General features: G+C 44.5%; 1 protein-coding gene across 2 annotated transcripts in view; it reads left to right on the plus strand.

The window, feature by feature from the left end:
- creb5b (cAMP responsive element binding protein 5b) overlaps positions 1-23,447 on the plus strand; it is a 40,701-nt gene that overhangs the window by 8,554 nt on the left and 8,700 nt on the right. For both annotated transcript variants that reach the window (XM_035164808.2, XM_035164810.2), the window contains exons 5-7: positions 1,352-1,509; positions 12,713-12,839; positions 14,395-14,505. In XM_035164808.2, coding sequence (XP_035020699.1) covers positions 1,352-1,509; positions 12,713-12,839; positions 14,395-14,505 — 396 coding nt within the window. The remainder of the gene's footprint in view (positions 1-1,351; positions 1,510-12,712; positions 12,840-14,394; positions 14,506-23,447) is intronic.

A 23,447-nucleotide genomic window follows, 5' to 3' on the forward strand; every position in this document is an offset into this window, starting at 1 on the left:
AAGCTAAAAACAAACCTATGTGAACCCAAAGCCACAGCCACCCACAGGGCTTAGGTCATTCAGGTGTGAACTGTTATCTGGCGCTATCATCACTCAACAACAGCCCACAACATATGATCTGATGTACATGCTTTTAATATATTCAGAAAACCTTGACCTCACGTAACCACACTGCTCACAAGTTTAAGGCTGATAACCACAGATTTGTAGACAACTTCTATATTTCTGCACATCCAGCCCTTGTTCTGCTGCAGATGCTACACTCTTTATCAGTCTTGCTGACGGTGACAGGCAGGGGTAGCAGGTGGAGATTTTTCCACCCACCACAGGTGAAGAAAAAGAGATCAGCTTCTCCAACTGTAACTTCAAACAGCTCTTTAGCCATCTCTCAGGGAGTCCTGTTTCCTCCCAGACACTCAGACAGACCCTTTGTAGCAGTAATAGAAGACCTGAGCAGACGCTCTCGCATGTGCTCGTAGTCGCAGACCTTTGACATATAACAAAAGACGTGATCATTTATGCACTGCAGATATGACCTGAGGCTTCAGTACCTGAAACTAGGGTGCTTGTCAAATCACCGCAAGACAGACTGCTTATCTAATGTCTGGGAAGATGTGCAGTGCACGCGGAAGCTAAGCTGTCGTTTGGGTGGTTTGGCTCTGGAGCTCATCTGTGCTCAGGTCATGCCATGTCTAGCCTCTCCAGCCTGTGTGGTTTATGATGGGAGGCTCTGCTAAGTCAGCAGGAGGCGAGTCAGAGCAAGACTCTGGGAGGGCAAAGCACAATAGAGGGAGATAAGGAACGAAAGCACTGAAACCTCAGGAAAACAACAATCAGCCAATGTAAATATAAAACAGTCACATATTCATGTACAGACATTCCAGTGTAGGTAGAAGACTGAGTGATTTATTAGTATCGTATTGTATTACTAAAAAATTGCAACATTCTCTATCCCCATTTTATGTCTGATTATTGGCAGCGGTTGTTGCTGTTATATACGAAGATATGTGAGTTGAGCGTGAAGGTACATTGTTACTTTGGATTTTAGCGTATATGCCATTATGTGTACCAGAGGGTAAACAAAGAAACTGTCCTGCTGGGTAAATAACAACAAGCAGACCTGGTCTTCATTGTTTCCTCGACTCTGCTCAGAAAAAAGCTGTAGATGATAGTTTACATAGTTCCTCATTACCAGTTCAAGCTGGGCTCACAGAGCCCGAGGCCAAACGTTTGTAAAGCTCAGGTTGTGATAAAAATAAAACTTTCTGGCAAAGAATTGAGGCTCTTGACAGATTTCTAACCCTATATATATATACATTCCTTTTTTTCTCTCCTACCCCCCTCTCTGCAGAGCATCTCACTGCATGGCCAGGGAGGCCAAGGCCAGCACCAGCAGTCCCACTCACGGATGGGCAACCATGACACCAGCATAGTGATCCAGCAGGCCCTGCCCTCCCCTCAGTCCAGCTCCGTCATCACTCAGGCTCCATCCACGAATAGACAGATCGGGTGAGTGGGCTACACAGTTGGAAAATCCAGCTAATCATAAGTAACGGCTACAAAAATGTAAATTTAATAAGACATGCGGCAGAAAGAGTGGAAAGAATGGAGTTTTTGTCATTTTAATTCAATGCAGGTGATTTGTGTGAGTTTCTTTTTTGCTACCATGGGGTAGAGGCAGTGTAAAGAAGTGCTGACAGACTGAAAATCACCTAAGAGGTGCTGTGATTGGAGTGTAACCTCAAGAGTGGCCCCGCTATAGCTACAGCCTTAGGGTCGGCCTGGTCGCCTTTGTGTCCAGGCTGATTGTCATAGCTCCGTAGTCTCTGAGGTAATGTCAGTATTTTGTTACATTTGCAGCAGTGTGTGTGTGTGTATGTGTGGGACTGGCGATTCATGTTTTGCTGTTCATTCAGTATTGTCCCACAGCACAGCATGCCAAAGAGGGTCCCAGAGGACACGATGAGGTCATTTTTACAACGGTTTAGCGTTTCATGCTCCAAAATATTTCTTTTCACTGTATGGGAATGTCAGACCACAACATGAGAGCTCTGTTCCTCATACCTGAGCATACAGGTGTATGATAACAGTCGATATAGGAAATGTATTAACGGTCATCTGTGTTGGGTGCTGCTTTGTCATTTACCGGCAGTGTTTAGTGGTCAAGAGATAGTTCATTTTAAAAGAGTTTAAAGCTTTTTCAATCATAGTCATGATTAGATCATGTGCTGATGATCCATACCTGTATTCAGTGAGGCTGTGTGAGGCACTACTTTGAAAAACTCTCATAAACTTCATGAGCTCTTTGAGGCTAGCGTCTTCCCATCTCTGACCTGTTGTTTTACGTATAAGTAGCATAATCATTACCACATTTATATGCACTTAACATATGAGTAACATAATCATTACCACATGTATACTTGTTTTTTTTACACACGTCTTTTCCTTATGAGGACACTCCCTTGACCTCATTATCCCTTAACCCCAACCACCTTCAAACTTGTGCCAGGGCTTTGTTACTGTAAACCAGACCTGTGGCAAGCTCGTCAGACATCGAGAAGGCTCAGTGTTCCAGGCCTGTGCTGTGTCGAGGTTGTCCTGTGTAGATTTACAGCTTGAGGAGCTGGTGAATATTGGATGTGAGGCCCATCACTAAGCTTGACTGACACCCCGTCAGGCTCTTTGTTGAGGACACGGGTGGAATTTCATCCCCTTGGAGGAGCAGCAATCACAGCCAGTAACAGAGACTTCACCGGGCCAGCTTCACCTGAGTTTACCTGTCATTAAAAACTCCTCACCTTGCTAAAGCACAGACCTCGCACTGTTGTTATGGTCACAAATCCGTCACCGAATTGTTGAGAGACTGGTGGTTTTACTGCCTGCACACGTAAAACACATCACTTGGAAAAAACAGAGCTGGTATTCAGGGTGGTAGTGGTTTTCAGCCACAGTTTATGGCACAGCCGTCCCAGCGGCAGTTTATCTGTTGCACATTATTGGAGCCAGTCCCTGAGCAGCAGTAGTACGTGCTGAGATTGCAGGGACGTCACTTGTTTACGAGGACGGAGGTATCCTAACACACGAGTGGGATGAGCAGATTCACATGAGAGAAAACTGATCTGGAAATGTTCACATCAGCAGGAAAATGAGTTGAGGAAACCCCTCCACTGAGAAGCAATGCTTCCACAGGAAGCCATTAGGGCCGACCAAAGGCTCCGTGCACAGGGTTTCTCCACAGGAACTTCCTACATGCATAACAAGCCGGACACTTCACAGGCTAGCTGTGCTCTGTCCAGACTGAGGAGCCTTAACAATGGTGACGATTGTTGTAACTAGCCTTTTGTTTTTTTTCAGCCACTTCATCTATAGACTCCAATATGTTTAATGTCTAATTTTCCCTGTCTTTGTGAAGAAAATCATTTAAAACCAAACTTTATTCCGCAGTACATTTACTGTGCAAATGTTTATGTTTTATATGTAATTAAAATCACTTTAGAGACCATTAGGAAACGGTAATCCTTGTCAGGAATGGGGAGTTTTCTGTGTGTGATCAATGCAGGCTCATTAAGCTTTTAATCCTGACACACTTTATGGAGCTCTGTGGTGAATATATCTCTGAATGAGACAAAAGTCACCAAACAAAATCAGTCTAATCTCACATCTGCTTCCTCCGTTCTTTCCTCTGCTCTGCCGAACGTGCAGTGTGAGCATCCAATGAATTAGGATAACAAGTCATTTTCATTGCTCCACAATGTTTACTAAAGAGCTTTGAGGCTTGGAATCAATTAGGATTGGCTTTCCTCAAGTCCATTTACTTTAGGGTTGAGCGGGGCCTACAGCTGTGAAACCTGAGGACCTCTCGCTTTCTCTCTCTCTCTCTTTCTCTCCCTCTTCCTTTGCTCCAAGTCCCTAAACAAGGTCTTCGGGGAGCCGCTCTGACACAAACCAGTGTTAAAAACCAGGCGTAAGAAAGAGCCAGCAGATCTTAATGTCACGGCTATCATTATCATACAAAGGGAAGCGTCGCACAACTGATTTGAACGTGCTCTGCTTTTCATTTATAAACATCTGGCACAGAGTTAAATGCGTTGGACGTTACGAGTCAGCCATGTGAGATACAGCATTGTGTGGAAACCTCAACCTTTTTTTTTACTCGTGAGTGGAGACGTGTGGGTGAGATGGGTGTAGGCACGAGGAATTAAAAAATCACATTCTTCTATTCCGGCTCAACAGGGGAATTCGTTTCCATTGTTTCCATTACGTAGCACAGTCGACCTGACTGCAGCTGGTTTACGTGAGGATTTATTCCAGTACAGATGTGGTAAAACATCTGATCATCAATTTATAATATTTTAATACCACTTTCAATTATGTGCATGAAAACCGTTGCTTTTTAGAGACTCTCTTTAACACTTTATAATTAGTAATTCCTAAGAATGGTTAGAACTGTGTAAAACTAAATGCATTTCTCTAAATCAAGAGTTTTAAAACCTGAGAGAGTGGTCCTCCCCTCAGAGAAACCTTGGAAAAGAGCGGCCCTTCACCACACCTTAGTTTACTTGCTTGGTTTGGCTCAATTTCTCGGTGCGATCACCATCATGTTATTTCATCCCGTTGACACTCAACAACTGAGTAAGATAACCAAATATTGCTGTTTGACCTAACTTCAGACTTGCACCAAATACAAAAACAGTTCTGTCCTGAGGCATTTTTTAGATTCTGAGTCTGGGACAACACATTTAGGCTCCTCTATGTGATCTGCTTTTAATAACTAACTAACTACCATTCCGAGGGGCCAACCTCCCACTTTGAAAAACTCTGCTCTAAATCACTGAGTGTTGATGCGGTGCTGTTTTGTTTTTGTCACCATCTAAACAGTATTTCTCCTTTATTCCTCCACCCAGATCGGTTTCCAAATAGAAGTTTTGATCATTTTACTCTTGTGCAAATGCGACATGAACAATTTCTCATTTGTGGTTTGGTATTTTAATGCTGTGAGTGCTTTTGTGTTTCACCTTGTTTGTGATGTCCTACCCTGGACACGCATTGTGTGCATCTGTGTTGTTCTGTCCCATCAATGTGCAAAGCTGCAAAGGAAGTCAGAATTTGTGGTTTCATTTCCCATGCTGCTTTAAGCGCACAATCTTTTTCACACCTCAAAGCCCCCATCTTCTTGTGGTCCTTGTTTTGGACTTTAAAGGAAGTTTCACAAATAGATATTGTTCTGCATGCAAGCCTCTATATGCGCAGCTCAAATGTAGCGGGACAGATTTGCAGTAACCTTCCTGTGTTTTGTCAAGACGTCTTGGTGATAAGATGATTGATCAAAAAAGGACCACTGGGTAAAAGACTTCATGTTGGATTTCTGTTTCAAAGAATCAGGTTGACAAAGCTTGATAATGTTTATCTTTGCTCAATACAGATAACAATCATCATATCAGTCCACATTCATTGCCAGATATGATTCCTTGATCTTTCTCAAAAAAACTAAATTTAATTGGCACTGCCTAAAAACAAAAGAAATGTAATTTTCATGTGCAAATGCAATCTGTGCAGGGTCTGTCACAGTACATCTAGACACAGTAGCTCTCTCAACTGTTTACATACAACAGTACTACTGCTACTACCACCATGCAATTGATTTATCCCACCCTGGTGTTATTTTTTTATGTGTTTTGAGGAAATTGATCCCAGGATGCATTGCACATCACATTTTTATTAGATTACATAACCCTTTCTCTTGTGTTTGATATAAACAACTGTGTTGATGTGTACGCCAGCTGCACCAGCGCCAGAGCAGAGAGAGCCTCCACACCTAAATACACAAAGTTATGGGCCTTCCATGGACAAACACTGACCTCCCGAACTTCACAACTTAAACAAAATTTCCTTTATTATTGTTTTTGATTAGATTGCATTCAGAAAGTGGTGATAAGGAGGGAAGTCCGCCCTGAGCGCATGAGCACGCGACCTCTACAAAATGCCTGAGGTGCCCCAATGGTTCGACCTGACCCTTCCCCACAGGCCAATGTAGGCAACTGCTCAACCATGTTATAATTGTAGGGCCAATGGACATGGAGTCGTAGCAGGTGGAGAAAACATATGGAAAAAATGCACAAAGGTAAGACAAAGGTATACAGTGTGATCAATTAGAAAAAAGGAAGGAGAGAAAAAGAAAGAGAGAGAATGCAGGATGTACATCTGACCTGAATTAAGATGAGCTCATTGTGTACTGCAGTGGGTTTAATAGTGCGTTTGTAGAGGAACGCCCAGACTCTGTTCCCTCTCATTCCAGCAGGGCTGTGTCATCCCTGCCCCGGGGCCACCACACATGCAGGCTCAAGCACAAGCAACTCACACACAGGGACATGCATCGCAGCTCTGGGGAGTGCAGGGATCACAGTGTGGGGAAGTGTGGAAAAGGGGGATCAGAGGTGCACAGAGAAGAGGAAGAAAGGGATCAGAGGTGGATGGGGGAGAGGAAGAGGCCGATAGGAGGTAGATGAGGGAGAGGAAATGAAAGATCAGAAGGGTGGATGAGAGAGGAATAAGATGGGGAGGGCAAGGGTTTTATTCCAGGATGGTCGCATGTGGGGCGGAGGAGAGGATAAAAGACATGTCCGTGCAAGGAAAGGAAAAGGTAGATCATGTTTGAATGGAAGCGTGGACACAGAGGAATCAGAGGAATCAGAACAATGAAGGTGTGGGAAATAAATGTTCTGGGATTAGGAAAGGAATGCAGTGATGGAAAACTTAGAGAGCGGCAGAGGGATGAGACTCTTGGTGGTAGACAGGAATCAGGTGGAGGGATGAGAGGAAGACAAGTTCAGGGTTAAGACAGAGAGGAACAATGAATAGTCAAAATTTTGTGTATCCAGAGGGAGAAGGATGAAGTATTGCTGAAAGTGAAAGAGGCTGTGTATGCCAAATGTTAAGACAGGTGCCGTTGACAGATGCCCGGTTGGTTTGTAGCAAGATGACACAGTTGTTGCCGAAGAGTTTTTTTGATTCACCGGTGATAGGAATCTACTGACATGCTGTTTTACTTTTGCTGAAAATGAAACACAGTCCATCTTTACTCTCCTGAGCCAACTCCATCTGATGAATCAAAACAATATCATATTTGGTGCATAAATACCGCATCACTAACGCTAAATTTGCTACAGAGAATCATTCGCCACCATTCCTTGACTGTGCTCTGGCATGGCTTTACTCAGCTTGAGGCTCCTTAAAGTGAGGACACCCCATCCCAGATCCATCCCTGCGCTGCACCCTCCCAGCATCAATCCCTCCTCTAGCCTGCTAATAAAAGTCAGCCTGTGTCGTAACCCATTAGGGCTGATTTATTTGATCAGATTCGTATTATTTCCTCAGTCCAAACCCCATGGCACTCTCCTCCCACCAGTGATTAAAGGCAGTAAATCAGGGGCAGGTCCTGTGTAGTGTTTACTCAGAGAGCCAGGCAGCTGTAAGCTGTTTGAGGCCCTTGTTTCTCCCTCTGTTTACTTCTGTTCCCATGGCGACTGCACCACCGTCTCCCGAACGTCTGGAACTTGGCCCTGGGCTGTTTTGGTTACGTTCAAAAGTTTTTCGCTGCTGCGTCTACCCAGAGCTCGCAGTGACTTCACCCAGCGAAGGAGTGAGTGCAGCGATGTTGGATGAGTCGAGGAGGGAAGGAGAGGGAAAAGCGAGAGGAGGAGAGGAGGGAGGGACAAAATCTGGGGGTAGGCAGGCACAGGGTGGGGGGAGGGCGAAAAGCCAAGAGCATTACATCATTGCTGGAGCAGAGTCAGAAAGGGAAGGATATGAGTCAGTGGACTGACTGCACCTCTCTCTCCCTCTCTTGCTCCTCTTGGACAGCAGCCAAGCCCCTTGTGTTTAAGTCCCCGGTGCTTTAGCTGGAGTTGGGACTGTAGGGATCGGGACAGTGGAGCTTAGTGTGTGTGCAGACTGCAGGATTTGTAGACTAGAGCAAGCCAATCCAGAGGGGGCTTGGGCTGAGGTTGTGGGCACCCTGAGGGGTCCAGAAGAGAGTTATAGAGGATTAACAGGACAATGACTGATTGTCAGTTCTGCTCCGTCTGGGAGAAAAATAGCAGGATAAGTAAAAGAAATAAACTATGGAAGAAGAGATAAACAAAATAGAAGCAAAATAAGGGACTCAGTGGGAAGAAGGTCCTGCAGTGATGTCATGGTGGAGTGAAGGTGGGTGGAGGGGGTGGTGCATGTGGTGGTTTTTGGGCGGGGATTGTGGAAGAGAGCTGGGCGGCTGAGTGCAAGGCACTCAGTAATGTGAGAGTGCAGGGTCAGGACTGCAGAGTGTCTACCTGCTCTCCCCCGGGGCCCACAGCCCAGGCTATTATCAATCCCCTCAGTGGAGCCACAGCCTGTCATTATTCACTTACAGGCATACACACACACATGTTCACGCACAGTTTCATGAACATTCACACTCATGGCACATGTAGTTATTCACACACACATATGCAAACACTCTGAACATGAATCCACTAATCGACTCATGGTCCGGCTGAATAATGTCTGTAAAAGCAGGAGAGAACACGAAAGTATGAACATGTTTTTTTAAGAAAAATGTTTAGCGAAAAGATGAAATAATGCATTTAAATAAATTATGTTCATACTTACGGTTTGACACTGGCATTTATTTTCAGAATTGATTATTTACCTAAATACTCAATATATCGATCAGGCAATGAGGTGAAGAATGAAAGGGCAAAGCACTCAATGAATTTCTCATGTATCAAATCCAGGGATCCATAAGGTAATTTTTAAAAACGACCACATGAAAGAAACGTTCCTCATGAAGGCAGAGAAAAGAAAAAAATAATATAGGCAGACATGTTGTTTGAAACACTGTTTTCTAAGTCATCATAGAATATTAGGTCATTTCAAAATTATCACATATAAGAGGCTGGAACCAGCAACGGTTATTTGCAATGGTTATTTGTTTATTTGTTTATCACAATTGTTGCTAGAGAGTTAAGGGCCCCAAAAAATATTGGCTTCGCTCTTTGCCTTCAGTTTCATTGAAATGTCTTTATTAATCAGCATAGTCAGCACAAAGCTGAGTTAATCCCAGGAGGAAGTGTTATTAGTGTTGTTTTTCCTCCCACTGGACTAGCAGGTGTGTGTGTGTGTGTGTGTGTGTGTGTGTGTGTGTGTGTGTGTGTGTGTGTGTGTGTGTGTGTGTGTGTGGTGTGGTGTGGTGTGGTGTGGTGTGTGTGTGTGTGTGTGTGTTTGCGTGCATGTGCGTGTAGTGTTGACAGACACAGAGTTTGTCGCCTCACCGCTCTGCTGCAGGTGAGCATTGCTAACAGACGGTCGCTTGAGTACAACCTGCTTCAAAGGAGCCTTTCTTCTCTAGAAAGCAGGAACCCGCTGTGTCGTCACCTCTGCCATTGTCACAAGTTACTCTTTCTCAGCAAGAATGTGGACAGACATATAGAAAAACTTCAATTTCTTTTTCATCCAAAACTAAGTCAGCATCAGTTAATGCTGACTTAGAGAGGTTTTTTGCTTTTCTAAATCAGTAAAGCATCTGACACGTGTAGTCTTTTATTTCTGTAACACTGGAGTTTATGTCATTTCTTACAACATCAGCTGAAGAGGTAAAAGGATCAGATTTTCCATAAATGTCGCCATTCAAGATCATGCAACATCAACTTATCGTATGTAGCATGCACAAGTTTAGGATGTTCATAGATGTGGCTGTGGCTCAGGAGTTAAAGCTAGAAAAGACTAGAGGCTAGAAAAGTGCTATATAAATACAGACCATTTGCCATAATTGTAATGATATACTGATATTTATTATACTGAATATGTGTAGATCCTGGCACAGGACAACATTGTAAAGTATGTAATGTTTAAATACCATGTGTTTTTACAAAAATGGTCCCATATTTTACTTTTACAGTGTTTTATTTAAAGTTTTGATATTTGTAAGAAGAAACGTTATTTTTATGCTTTGAATACCAAGAACCATCTTTATATAGATTTACATTTCCTCTTTCACACTTGTGATCATGTCTGACTGATTTCTGAATGATGCATGACCAGGCCAATCACAACTTAGTAAAACCCACCAGTGAATGCAAATGCCGATGGTCAGTCAGCGCTAAGCCAAACAGACGATCGAATTCAGAACCAAATTGTTCTGGGAGAAAAAATATGCTGTAGCCGCTAGACACTTTATTACAGATGTGCAACGATATATGGGCTTCCTGACATCCAATGGTTGTGCAACGTTTCCTGAACATTTTTCTGTCTTGCAACTTTGTAGTTCAGCGACAGAATGACTGCTTGGTGTTGTGTTGTTAATAAGGTAAAAAAAAAAGAAATAGGCTGAACAGTGGGTGCAGGTGGGCTGTGGCTGAGGGTGTTGACTGCATAGTAGTGACATCACTAAATGATGGAGGGCGTAATGGCACATTTTCTGACATTTTACAGGCTGTGTGTATGAGTGTTCAGATACTTTTACTGTATTTACATAGCAACCGTGTTATGACAGCAAAAAGACATGGGAATCCTGTTTTCTATAATATCTGACTTTTATATAAATCACTTTAAAAAACAAAATACTTTGAATGTGCTAATGTCAAGATGAGTGGATATGTTTCGTAGTAGCAGTTACATGTTGCATTTTATTTTAAATGAACAGAAACATCCACCGGGCTAAAGATCTCAGGCGTTCAGAATTTTAAAAAAATATCAGCAAAACAGTTTGTATCTGTAAAATCAACACCATGTCCCTGCCACCGCCTCGTGACTGTTATTTCATCCTCTTAAACGCCGGCGCAGCGTATAGGCCGAGGGAAGCTGTGTTGATGTAGTGCACGGCTACACTGCATACCTCATTGTACTTTCATGACTTTTCCCATGTGGAAATGTTTGGATTCGCCGTGTTGCTCAGATGTCATATGCGCTGCTAAATGACTGTGATTGTGATAAATTGGGATGTTGGACAGGAATGACACGCAGTCGGGATGGTAATGGTCTTGTGTGTGTGGAGCAATCTAAAATGTCTGGAGCGTAAATGCACATATTTAGGTCTGGAAAAATACAGGTATTTATTCAGGTGGGGGAACGTTTGCTCTGGTGCACCCCCTCCTCCATTTGGCCATCACTCCCTCACGGTAAACCAGGCTGTGGTGTGGTCAATTGATTACATTAACCCGTCGAACACAGCGAACCTAAATGATTCTTGTTAACGCTAATTTCTAAATGCTCAGGGAAATGGAGCTTTATTGACGGGTGAGTGGCAGCGTTCATCCTGATGATACTGATAATTCTTCCTTCTCTTGACTCTGGTAGAGTCGTGTTATGAACGCTGGTGTTTCTAGGCACTGTTTTGAGGGACTGAGTAGTTGCTGTTTGCATGTGGGTGTAGCAGCGCCCTGCAGCTGGGAATCAGTGTTCTTACAAGCAGGGATTTAGTGGCAGTTGTATAAATGATGTCACCATGTGCAGATGGAGTGGTCTGGGTGTTTGGATGGCTGCAGCCTTGAGCCAGTGACTGAGGCAGGACTGCTGTCTATAGCTTAAGCTCAGCCCCGGGCCTCATCCATGCATGTGATTTATTGATGTGGCCGTGAGTGTGGATAGGCCTGTTGGTCCACACACACTTTTGTGGTCACCGTGGGAGATTTTACCCACAGGACTTCCACCGCTGTTGAAATTTAAATGCAATTCTCGTCATGCACATCTCATGTGGTTGTTATGACAAATATTATTCATTCATCATCTCCATCATCATCATCATTCACCCATTGTACTACATGAACTGTGTGCCGGTTTCTAAGTGCATCCCAAAACTCCCAAGTTGCCTCCACTTTCAACTGCAGCATGAACACAGTCACAGGCTCAGACTTTGTAGCCGCAGAAACAAGTAGAAACAAAAAAACGTCTGGAAAAACATTTGTTCCGAATTAGCACAGATGTGAAATGAATAAATGCGTGAAATTACTTTTAAGGACTTACAGCGTTTTTCTTTAGTGATCTCTTGTGGACCTGTTGTATAGTCCAGGGTAACACACTTTTTTGATAGCCACTCCTCCGATCCTGCCACAGCCAGCTGGGAGGTTTGTTAACAAAAGCATCTTTCAGTACAAAATTACTTTGGTTAACTTCTCCTCTCTTGGACGTGTTTTATATGCTGAAAAAAGACATGCAGGTAGTGTGTATAGGTTTAAAAAAAAAAATGCTTTGTTCATTATTTAATCATTCGAGGCTGAAATGTTCCTTTAAAGACAGAGGTTTCAACTTCAGTGGTAGTTAAAGGTGACTTAGGCCATCAGATTCTATTGGCACAAAATTACTTCTTAGCCCTTTTCTCCATATCATTTTTTGTCCTATGCTTTTGCATAATTTCCTAAACATTTATTTCTATTTATTGAAAACTTTGTTAAACATGGTTTTAAAGTCATAACACATAATGGTGTAACTTTAAACCACCCCCCCAATTAGCATATATAAACATAAACTTAATGTTTATATCACACTGTAATGTAGTCGTAAGTAGATAAAAGGAGTGTTTATGTGTAATCACATATTATTAGGTATAATTACAGCAGTGTTTAAATCAGTCGTTATATGTACATACACCATGGTATAAGTTACAATAAACACTGTAGTGTTGGTACATGAGTTGCTGTTATTTGTTGTTATATGATGTGTGTTGTTTTTGTCCCGTCAGGCCTGTTCCCGGGTCTCTGTCCTCACTGCTGCATCTACGAAACCGACAGAGACAGCCTCTGCCTGCCTCCATGCCTGGAACGCTGCCAGACCCAACCATGCCTGGCTCCTCCGCTGTGCTGATGCCTGTGAGTACAACAATGGAGCGCACAGAGCACATTCACTCACGGGCGCACTCACACATGCAGAGGCAAACCTCATTCACTCGCATTGTACGTGACGACAGCGTACATTAAGACAGCAGATGTAGGCTTGCAGTTCCTATCACCATAAAAATAACTTGCAACGGTAAATCAGGGAAGTCATATTTTTGTATAAATGAGGTATTCAGCAAAGATGAGGGTTAAGTGTAATACACTAAGCCAGAAAGATTTAGAGGAGCCACGTTGGGAATCGGGGGAATGATAACAACCAGCGAAAGCTCCTCGTATCAGGATTCTAATGATACAACATATGTTCTCATTGTAACACAAGACAGCCCGTGTTTATGGTAAGGAGAAAACCTCCCATGTTTATTAAATTAAGAGCTAAGCGATTTTGGGGAAGATTGACGGTTCAGGAAAGGGGTGCAGGTTTGGGTGATATTTTTACACAAAACACACTTAGTGCAATTAAGGCTGTGTGTCAGATTCTAGGCCTGAGTCTCCGCGGACGACGAGAGGGGGGGTGAGGGTCAGGCATGAGGGGGGGTGGAGCGGGGCTGTTCCCTATGGAAACCAGCACACCAGTTTAGAGTTCAGCAGCTGGGAGGCCACAGCAGCTCACACACACACACATGCATGCAGACACTCACACAAAGGTTGCTTCTTCTTTCCTGCACATGCTGCTCTGTGAACGCTGCTCACTTCATCGCCCCGGCATCAGGTGACCTCTCACCCCTGTCAGCTTACCCAGCTGATTTCCTCACATTCAGGTCTCAGCTGTGACACAGGACCGCACCGGCCAGGGTCAGTCAGGGGCAGGCAAGAAACACACAGATAAGCCCCTTTTATACAGAGATCACTCTATATTGCCATTTAGGAGAACCCCTCGTTATGCCACGTTTGCTTGTTCATCCTGAACCAAACAAAGCTGCCGTGTGTGATTTTAGATAACAAGTTGACGAGTCTACAATCAGAGGCGTGTGTCGGCGTCCTGTCCCGCCATGTTGGCTCTTACTTTTACTGACGTCGATCTGACTCAGAACAGCGAGGCGAAATAAAGGCAAAACCTTCCCACGCTTAATGGGTTGCGTGACAGGGTCTGCACCCAGGAAGTCCAATTCACCTTACTGACTCGTATCGTATCAGAAGGGGCTGTTGTTTGATGTGTTAGTCAGACTCGGAAACACACACACCCCTGTTGCACCGGCTTCCTGTGTTAAGTCCCTCCGCGTTGGCTTCCTGTTTTTGGGTCAGCTCCAGTTATCATCACACAGAGCTCTGCACAGGGCAGCCTGTCATGTGAAATCAAGCTCTCATGCGCTCTCATCTCATCCCACATAGTGTCACCCTGTTCCAGCTACAGCTGTTTTTGTAAAGGCTGTGACAGCATCTTGTTAAGCCCTGACAGTGACAATACACACAGCAAAATAAAGCTAAATGAACCGTTTTTACTTATTCATCTTGTATTAAAAAAGGTTTTGTGCTGTAGGAATGATACACTTCTGATGTATGAGTGTTCTCACGGTGCTGTGATCCTCAGATGGAGAGACAAATGTCCATGGGCTCCAATATGATGGGCATGCAAGGACCCGCCCACAGCAACTCCTGCTCTTCCACTCACATTCCCTCCATGCACTCAGAAGCCAAACTGGTGAGTATATACATGCGTTCACATGGAAATACACATTTATGCAAACACACACACACAGACACACACATAAGTGCACACTCACACAAGCTCAAAGTGTTGCAACTCTCTTTTCCACTGCTCTGTGCCAGCAAAGCTGTGCTCTTAGGTCTGTGTGGATTTCATCATTTGGTGTGTAATCAAAGCTGTGTCTGAACCTGCCAGTGCTGCACTGGAGACTCTGGCTGGAATAAAGGGCCCTTTATGTGGTTGTGGCTGAGCTGCCCACCGACTGCCTGATGTATATCTTAATGTACAGAACATGTTCTGTAGGTCCTGCAACTTGTTAGCACTAGTTTAACACAGCAGGGAAAAAATCAAATGACCTCATCCTTCACAAAGCAGGCAGTTAGAGCGGTGGGAATGAGTTGTAGCTGAGGGAAGAGAAAGACAGAGAGGAGACAGGTTTTGGGAGTCAAGGAGTTTAGAGAATAACTGAAGAGAGAGAGACCTTCCACTCCAGTCCGATTTTGCACGCTACTACTGTTATAATAAAAAATCCCATCGACTTGAGGTATACCTCTAATTAATGTCAAATGTTTAAACAATTACACTCGAGGTGATACGAGCTGATAAATCCTGTGGCAACACGAGCGTCAGCCAGCCTTTGTTTTCAAAATAAATAACTTTGAAAATGGAAAAAAAGTTTCCTAGAAATGAGAGTGTCATGACTTGGATATCAAAAGAATCACAAACCATAATGAAAAGCATGGCCGTTCTTTGTGTTTGGAAAGGTTTACTGATAGCCGCGTTTGCTGGACAGACACATCTTGTGGAGGGAGAGAGAGAGAGAGAGAGAAAGAGAGAGAGAGGAGGTAGCAGAGGTCATTAGAAGAGTTATTGCTCTGATAGAGGAGAGCGGGAGTATTCCCAGGGCATTTAATTCTCCCTCTTCCTCCTGCTCTCTCAAGATTGATCGTCTTTGTAGTCTTTTGAATCTCTTCAGCTGTTCCTATGGTAACACGCTGGGGTAACACAATATTAGTGTATTAGGCTTATCTCTCCTCTGGCCGTCATCCAGACACATCTTGTTCTTTTTTTCTACTCCTATCTATGTAATTGAATTGTAAATGCTCTGTTAGGCCTCCAATAAACATATGCAGTCACTAAATGGCTACAGGCCCCTGGACCGTGCAACTTTCTGGCTAGTTGGCCATTCAGGCACGAGGCACGGCAACCAAATGTGGATCAATTCAGATTCTGCTCCCTGATGTCTGAATGCAACTGATGGAATTCCGTGATTGTGGACAGAAAGTGAGAGACTAATTGTGTTATCGGGGTGCGATCTCCAGCGCAGGTTTCATAAGCATAGACGGGGTTTCTAATGTCTGTAATATCCGCGCCCGGGCCGGGTCGATAAATACGGCCTCGCTATCGGATAACTGGGCCATGATCAGGCCCATGTGTCCCCTGCGACGTTCTCAATCCGGCTCTAATCGCATTACCCCAACCATGTTGACTTTCCGCCAATGGGAAATCTCCGCACTGTAACCCCACACCCCCGAGGCATGGACCTGGATAGACTCTTGCTGCTCAGCGTTTACATTGTGTGAGCGGAGAGGGGGATTGAGTGGGACTTTGATAGACATGAAGGAAACTGATAGACAGGCCGAGTGAGCAGGGGAGTTGAAAGGCGAGAGACGGTATTGATATTGTGAGACACCCAACAGTGGATCAGAGTGAGAAACTAACTGGAAGGATTCTTTGTGAGTGACATGAAAGGACTTGTGCTTGGCCTGGTTTTTCTCTGCCCCTCTCCATGTGTGCACGCATGTGTGCCCATATGTTTGCGCTTGTGATTGTTTGATTTTTGTGGTAAATGGAGGCCTCGGTTGCAGGATTAACCCTCCCCTTGCAGGGAAAGCATGCCCACAGCCTTGGCTAATGAAGGCTAATTGATTTTGTGGTGGGCCAGAGCAGCACAGAGGCCTGTCTCTGGTGTAAATAGTTAATGAGCCGAAGGACTGATGTGGCCCCTTGGGGACCCATATCTCGCTGCAAGCTCTCTGTTTGTGCTCTCTGAGCCAAAGACTGTATCTGCATCCACGTCCATCTTTGTTCTCCTCTATCGTGGATTTTCTCCTTTAAGTGCCATCATTAAGGAGTTACAGAGAAGCCCAATGGTGCTGTAACTGACTCGCATGTTCCTCCATATGCTGCTTTTAGCTTGTTGTTTGGGAGCGTTGCTGAGATTTTAGTGTTTTATTAGGTTTTAGTTCAAGTGATTTTTTTTTTTCCTTCTCGGGAAGGACTGGGTGCTCACGGTGCCGGGTGTGGTCGCGCTCTGCTCTGTTGTGGTCTGGGGAATAGAATGGTGCGTGTTGTGTGCTGGAGGTTGTGGGATAGTTGACCCTCGCAGCGTGGAGGAAACGTTGCAGAGGGGAGGCCAAGTTCCACAGCATGCCGGCCAAAGCCTCACGTCACCGCTCCGAGCCAGTTCTCCACAGTGCCTCGCAAACAGACGCACAGACACACACCACGCACACACACACACACACACACACACACACACACACACACACACACACACACACACACACACACACACACACACACACACACAAAGCCTGCTCCAGCTCTGTGTCATCCTCTTTGCACCGTGTCAGATAGAAAGCCACAAACACACGTACAGTACCTACCCTTACAGACAGCGTGGCATTTAAAAACATGTTCCAACACATGCATACGTGGAGATTCACATACTGTTAAAATACACATATGAACCTTGTGATGTCCTCGAAAAACCTTCCTCTCCTCCTCAGATGGATGGATACGTTTGTTTGTGTGATGAAAGACTTTCACTATTGTTTCTCGTCTGTAACCAGGAAAGGCCCAAACAGACCCTTATCAAGCTGGTTGTAAATAACATCTGCGAGTACCAACTATGGGTTATGAGTCAGCGCGTGTCAGTGGAGCTCTTTTCAAAAAGTGGTGCACTTTGGTTTAGTCTTTGTGTCTCTCTTTAAATGAGCTCCATGCTTTCCACACAGCCATGCTGCACTGCTAATTTCAGACAGAGGCGCCTTGAAACAGTTTGGTATTGGTGCACGAAAATGTGTTATTTATTATCTCCCGATATCTGTTGTTTACATTGTTACTAAGGACAATAAATTTGTCACTAAGCATCGGGCTAGGTGCTGAGTTTTTTATGAGGTAAACAATACTATATGTTCCTTCATTGCAGCTCTCTTGGCTGTGGAGCTGGCACTAGATGGGTGGATGACATAATTCCTGGCATGCTCTAAATGTGCTCCTTTTTACTTGAGGAGGGGAAAAAAAACCGAGCGCCTCTTAAAGAAACATTTCATAGGACACAGGAGGACCAATAATCAAAGTGTTTCGAGCACGCTAATTCAGCTTTTTACATTTCATTCATGCGACCATTAGTGTTTTTATGTTTCAGTCTGGTAAAAGAATCGCAAACAGGCGTTTGAGTCAATGGACTTAAAGATCAAGTTTGGCCCTGAACAGTGAACAAGTGAGAAAACGAGAGTTATGAACATATTCTGTTCAGAAATGCAGTGAAGCAGCCGCCAGTTTTCAACCCGGCTACCCTGTGATTGATTGAGCGATTAGCTCACTATGAAGTCATTTGTAAGCAGTTAAGCCATTAGCGTACGTGGTTACCCTGTTACGTGTTCCATTCAGTTTCTCCCACTGTAGTAGGGAAGCACCTCTGGCTTAAGCTTCCTTTGTGAGGAGGAGCAGAGCACACACAATAGGAATTCTAACTCCAGGTTTTGTAAGCAACATCTGCATGAATGGTGGCATTGTCAGGGTATGATGTCATCGGAGAGAGACGGTGAGCTAAGAGCACAGCTGAATGTGCACGCTGCACTGAGCTCGAGAATACGTGTGCAGAAGTCTATACTGTACGTTTGTGTGCATGCTCATGGTTGTGTATGCAAATGGTTCATTTTCAGTGCATTGCCACGCTCTGGTAGTCATTGTTCTGAGAGTCAACACACATCTGTGGACTAAGTGGGCTAAAACAAACCATGAATTTAGAGTTTGCACGTTGAGTTTTTGATTCAGATCTGTTATGTACATATGCCTGGTTAGTTAGGTAAACATGTGGATGTGGGATAAACAGCGGTCAGAAAGGGACGCTGGACACATGGCAAGATACGCCGACTGTAAAGTCATGTAAAGACAAGGTTAAATGTCTGTGTGACAGATGCAAAGAAGGTTTTGTAGATGATAAACACATGTTGTTTCTCTCTATTGCCATGGAGGCGAGTGTAGGATTGAGGAGCTGCAGGATCAATGTGTGTCCGCCGGTTTATCAGTGTTGGACACAGACCAGAGAGGGGCCCCTTTCTCTCACTGCCTCCACGGTGCTGCCATTGCTTAAGTGTTTGGTTTGTCAGGACCAGATTCATTTTGTATACAGTATAGCGAGTCAAAACTAAATGGTCACGCTGTATGGCTTTTAGATTGGCTCTCATTTGACAGATTTCATCAATATCCAGTATGGATTGTTTGTTGCAGTAATTAACAGTGTTCAACCACAATTAACCACAACTAAAACATTTACACACACTGTGGTATAGGTCTTTTTTTACCCCATTCACACAAAAGTGGAGTCTGCAGCTTTAGCTCCACACATAACACTGCTTCACAAGAGGTGTTTCTGTTTTTTAGTCTACGCTTAATTATGGAAACATCTGACACTATGATGCAGTACAATTCAACAGTCTCCACAAAAGATCATGTCGTTGAATTAACCCTTTCTAAAACCATGACAACTAAACTAAACATTATAACCTTCATGAAGGAGGGTTTATTTTGATGCTGTTCTATTAAACTGCATTAGTTTGATAGGCAGGTATTCATAACTGAGAGTACTGCTAGACACAATCGACGAGATAGTCGCAAGTTCACATTAATGTGTCAACCTGGCAGAAGATAAAAAAATGCATCATAATTTATGAGATTTATTTTCTAATTTGTTAAGTAGCTATACTTACTACATGTTGACCCATTCAGAGAATCATCTGTAACTGTTATTCGGTGTCACTGCATCAATCAGACATTATATTAAAGTGACAGGCAGAAATGCATATGAAATTCACACATATAGATTAAAAATGTCAACAAGGAGTGAGTCCCCCTTCATTTGATAACTTCCTGATTGAAATGAGGGAACTCTAATGCTTGAGCCGCAGCTGAAAATCAAAGCTGTCATTGTATAGCTGATAAACACATTTATATTTGAGTTTCACAAGTGTGTGAGTGTGTGTGCGTGTAAGCTTGAGCTGTGCAGTGAGGTTATGGTTGAGGGCGGCAGTTGTGGCGAAGAGTGTCACATTTGTTTGTCTTTGGATGACCGCGTGTTGTTTTAGCGGTGCTGATGGGAGGTGTATGTGAAGACCATTTGGTCATGGTTCAGGGCCTGTGAATGGGACGGGGCTCCGGCAGAGCCAAGCTTGGGTAAACCAGCTGCCATCCCTGCACGGGCCAGACAGGAGTGGTGCAGCCACTTTTAGACCCCCGGGTGCCTGGAACGAGATTGAACTCCAAAACAACCACTCAGAGACGTGTTTGGAAAAAGTCTGATGTGTCAGAGAGTCGGGCTGATACATTTGAGTCAACATCGACTTCATACCAGTTCATGCTCACACGCTGAAACTACTTCTGTTATCACTCTCCTTGAATGTTTTTTTTGAGTTGTGTTGTGTTAATCGAGTTGTTAAGAGAAATATCTTATATGAATGTGCTACAAGAAATATAAGAAATGTGAGAATTGATCTCGGGACAAGGTTTGAATGAAAACTTAAAACACAAACGAACAAACAAAGAAATCTTGTTTCAATTCATCCACAATACACAATCATTACAGGTATGTTATATTAAGCATCTTTGAAATAATGTTATTTTGAAGTTTCCAGTTACTTCTATTCACATGATAATTTATAATTTGTTACTGTTCCACAGATGAAGACACATGTTAGTGGTTGTGATGCTTTCATGCTTTGTCTGTGTCACTCAGAGAAATTCTCTGTCTTCAACACTGTGACAGTGGCTGTAGCGATAACCATGTCGACTGCACCAGAGCAGGACTTTACAAGAAAGGGAACAGTGGGGATATCCAGACTGGAGTCAGAGGCCCATCCATTAACTTGACAGGGTGGAGAAGCTGCCAAGAGTATGAGCGCATGCTTTTGGAGCATGCTCCTCGGTGGGCGTGTGTCTTGCTGCGCCCATGCCGCCACGGTTCCTCCGTGCACCACCGGAGCGTCTGGCCCTGGCAGAACAGCCAGTCTATGTCCATCTCCCCCCCTGTCTGTGTCTGGAACCACAGGGAGGCTCTGTTCGGCACCGGCACCGGCACCGATCCGCTTGGACCAGAGCTGGAGAGAGGAGAGAGGGGGCGACATTAAAGCCCAGAGCTCCCATCAGACTGTCTGCCTCGCTGTTCCCCGAGGAAATCAGTTTAACAGTCCCCAGCTCTTGGCAAGCAAGAGGGAGAGGGGGTGGAGGAACAGGGAAGAGGTGTGTGAGAGAGAGCGAGAGGGATGAGGGGTGGGGGGGTGGCGGGGGGGTTACTGCCTCTCTGGGCGAGTGGGAATCTAATAAAATTGAACTAATGGGGGGTGTGGAGTTTTAGGGGACAGAGAGTGGGTTTTGCAGGCAGGCACTGGTGGGTAGTGGTGGTTGAGTAGATGAGGAGGATGGAATTAGATCCTCTGAGTCAAACTCCTGCTTTCATCTGCAGATGGTGAACCCATGTCGGGTTTAGAGTTTTAGTTCGGGGACCTGGGCCTACAAAACCCTCTGCCAGGAAAGTTACCATAATACAGTATATTATGCAATTAGAAATAAAGTCCACATACACGTGATCAGTTAACAGGCTACTGCGTTGGTACAGTGCAAACAAAAGGCTGACAGAGACAGACAGGGGCTCTAATGTTTCTCTGCGGACTCTTTAATGTGAAGCAGAAGATCTCCACTGGAAACTGTGATCTTTTTGCACTTAAACGGTGACTCCGCAGACTGGTTAAATCTTTCAAACCTGCTGCAAGGCGCCAGAGGGACACAGGTCCCCTGATAGAACACTGCTCCACTTTTAAGGGGAAATAAAAGTGCTCACCCTGACCTCGCCGGGTTTGATTTACCCATCCTGAGGCGGGCGTGGTCTCTTCCCTTTGTACCTGCTCCGTGCTCTCGCTTTCTCCTCCCAGGGTTAATAGACATGAAGTCATATGGCGAGGAGAAACCTGAGTGTGTTTTCAGGATGTGCCCAGAGCACTCACTGGGACATCACTCAAAGGCCCCAGTGTCAGAGAGGAAGTGGCCATTAATAAATATCATTAATGGGTGATTACCTGGTATCCCTGAAACCACATAAATGAGCGAGGCCTAAAACTGGAGTGGGAGTGGATGGGTCACAGGGCAAAGGTCTGAGAGGAGATAGCTCCCCTCTGGGCAAAATATGGCCAAATCAGGAACGGTGTGTTAACAATGGAAAATCAATAGCTCTACTACTTTCAGTACACTGTCAGAATGCATGAAATGTGGTGTCAGTGGCTTGTGATTACAGATATATCGGCTGTACGTTAATAGATTTACCCTAAAGGAGGCTGCACACTGGGTTTTTCCAACAACCGCAGGGTTGACAGTGGTAGGACAGGCAGAGTGCCATCCCGTCTCTGGGCACCCTGCACTGCCAAAGGCCAACACCTGCGTGGATTTAATGACTGTTTTCTGTGGTGGCCATGTTGCTTCAGGAGAAATGTATACGTATGTGTGTGTGTTATTAGAGTAAACTGCACATGGTGGTTAAGTCCATGTGCTTAGCACAGTCTGGGAAAATACAACCATGTGTTTTAGAGTCATTAGGGAGCTGATGAAGGTGTTTGAGAATCACAGCCTGCTCATCATCACTTTGCTAACGTCCCCCAGTTGCGTCACTGTGGTTCTGGATACAAAGACTTAAGTTTTGGCCACACTTGGTTGGGCTGAGCTGTGTCTCCACTCCAGATGGAGCAAGAGCAGGGACCTGTGCAGATAGCTTTCGGGAATACGCTTTTATCAAGGTAATGTGCTGTAGCTCATTCTTTAAACTCTATCGTTTAATTTGTGTGAGCTGATATTATATCTGATATTATGAATGTAGTCTGTTGTATTTTATTGCCGTGGCCTCCTGTTTGTGATGTTCAGTTGCTTTTACTACAGATATTATATCTTGGTTCTACAATTTAAATATCAACTTGTGTTGCATGAAATTTTCTTAGATAAACCCATTGTTTTATCTAAACTCAGTCGTTTATTTCAGTCCTCTGATCGTGCACGGTCCTTTTCGTTTGTCTTTTTTCCCTCTATCCTGTTATAAAGATCAGTACTAGAGCTTATGTAGAGGCCCCTCAGCTCTGTGACCTGCCTCTGTACTCCGACACTCTCGGGCCTCTTCGGATGCAGGCTAATTCAATTAATAAACAGATAGCCCTGCTCTGCCAGCTGGACGTCTCTCACAGACACTGATAAATGAGCACTCGCCGTCTTGGGCTGATGGTGTGTTTGTGTGGGGAGGAGACACGAGAAGCCATCTTATCTCCCTCTCTCTTTCTCTCTCTCTCTCCCTCTCACTACCACCCTTCACCTTCCTTTACCCTCTCTGTCCTTCTCCCCCCCCCGTGTGCCTCGGTGGTTGACAGGAATTCATGCAGCACCAGCCGCCCCAGATGAGCATCTTAACCACACACAGACAACTTTACAAGGGTCACAAAAACAGAGTGCAGAGGCAAACAGGCAGACGGCGGTTTCCCCCGGCTTGTGTTCATTCAAGCGATTGCCTGTTATGCGACTGAGTGGCAGGAGATTGTCAAACTCTGATTGGTCTCCACTTTAACAAGAGGGGTGGGCCTCACCTCTCGGGTGCTGACTGACAAGCAGAAGGCTGAAGG

Source organism: Hippoglossus stenolepis, chromosome 8 (assembly GCF_022539355.2).
Source record: "Hippoglossus stenolepis isolate QCI-W04-F060 chromosome 8, HSTE1.2, whole genome shotgun sequence".
Classification (NCBI taxonomy): Eukaryota; Metazoa; Chordata; class Actinopteri; order Pleuronectiformes; family Pleuronectidae; genus Hippoglossus; species Hippoglossus stenolepis.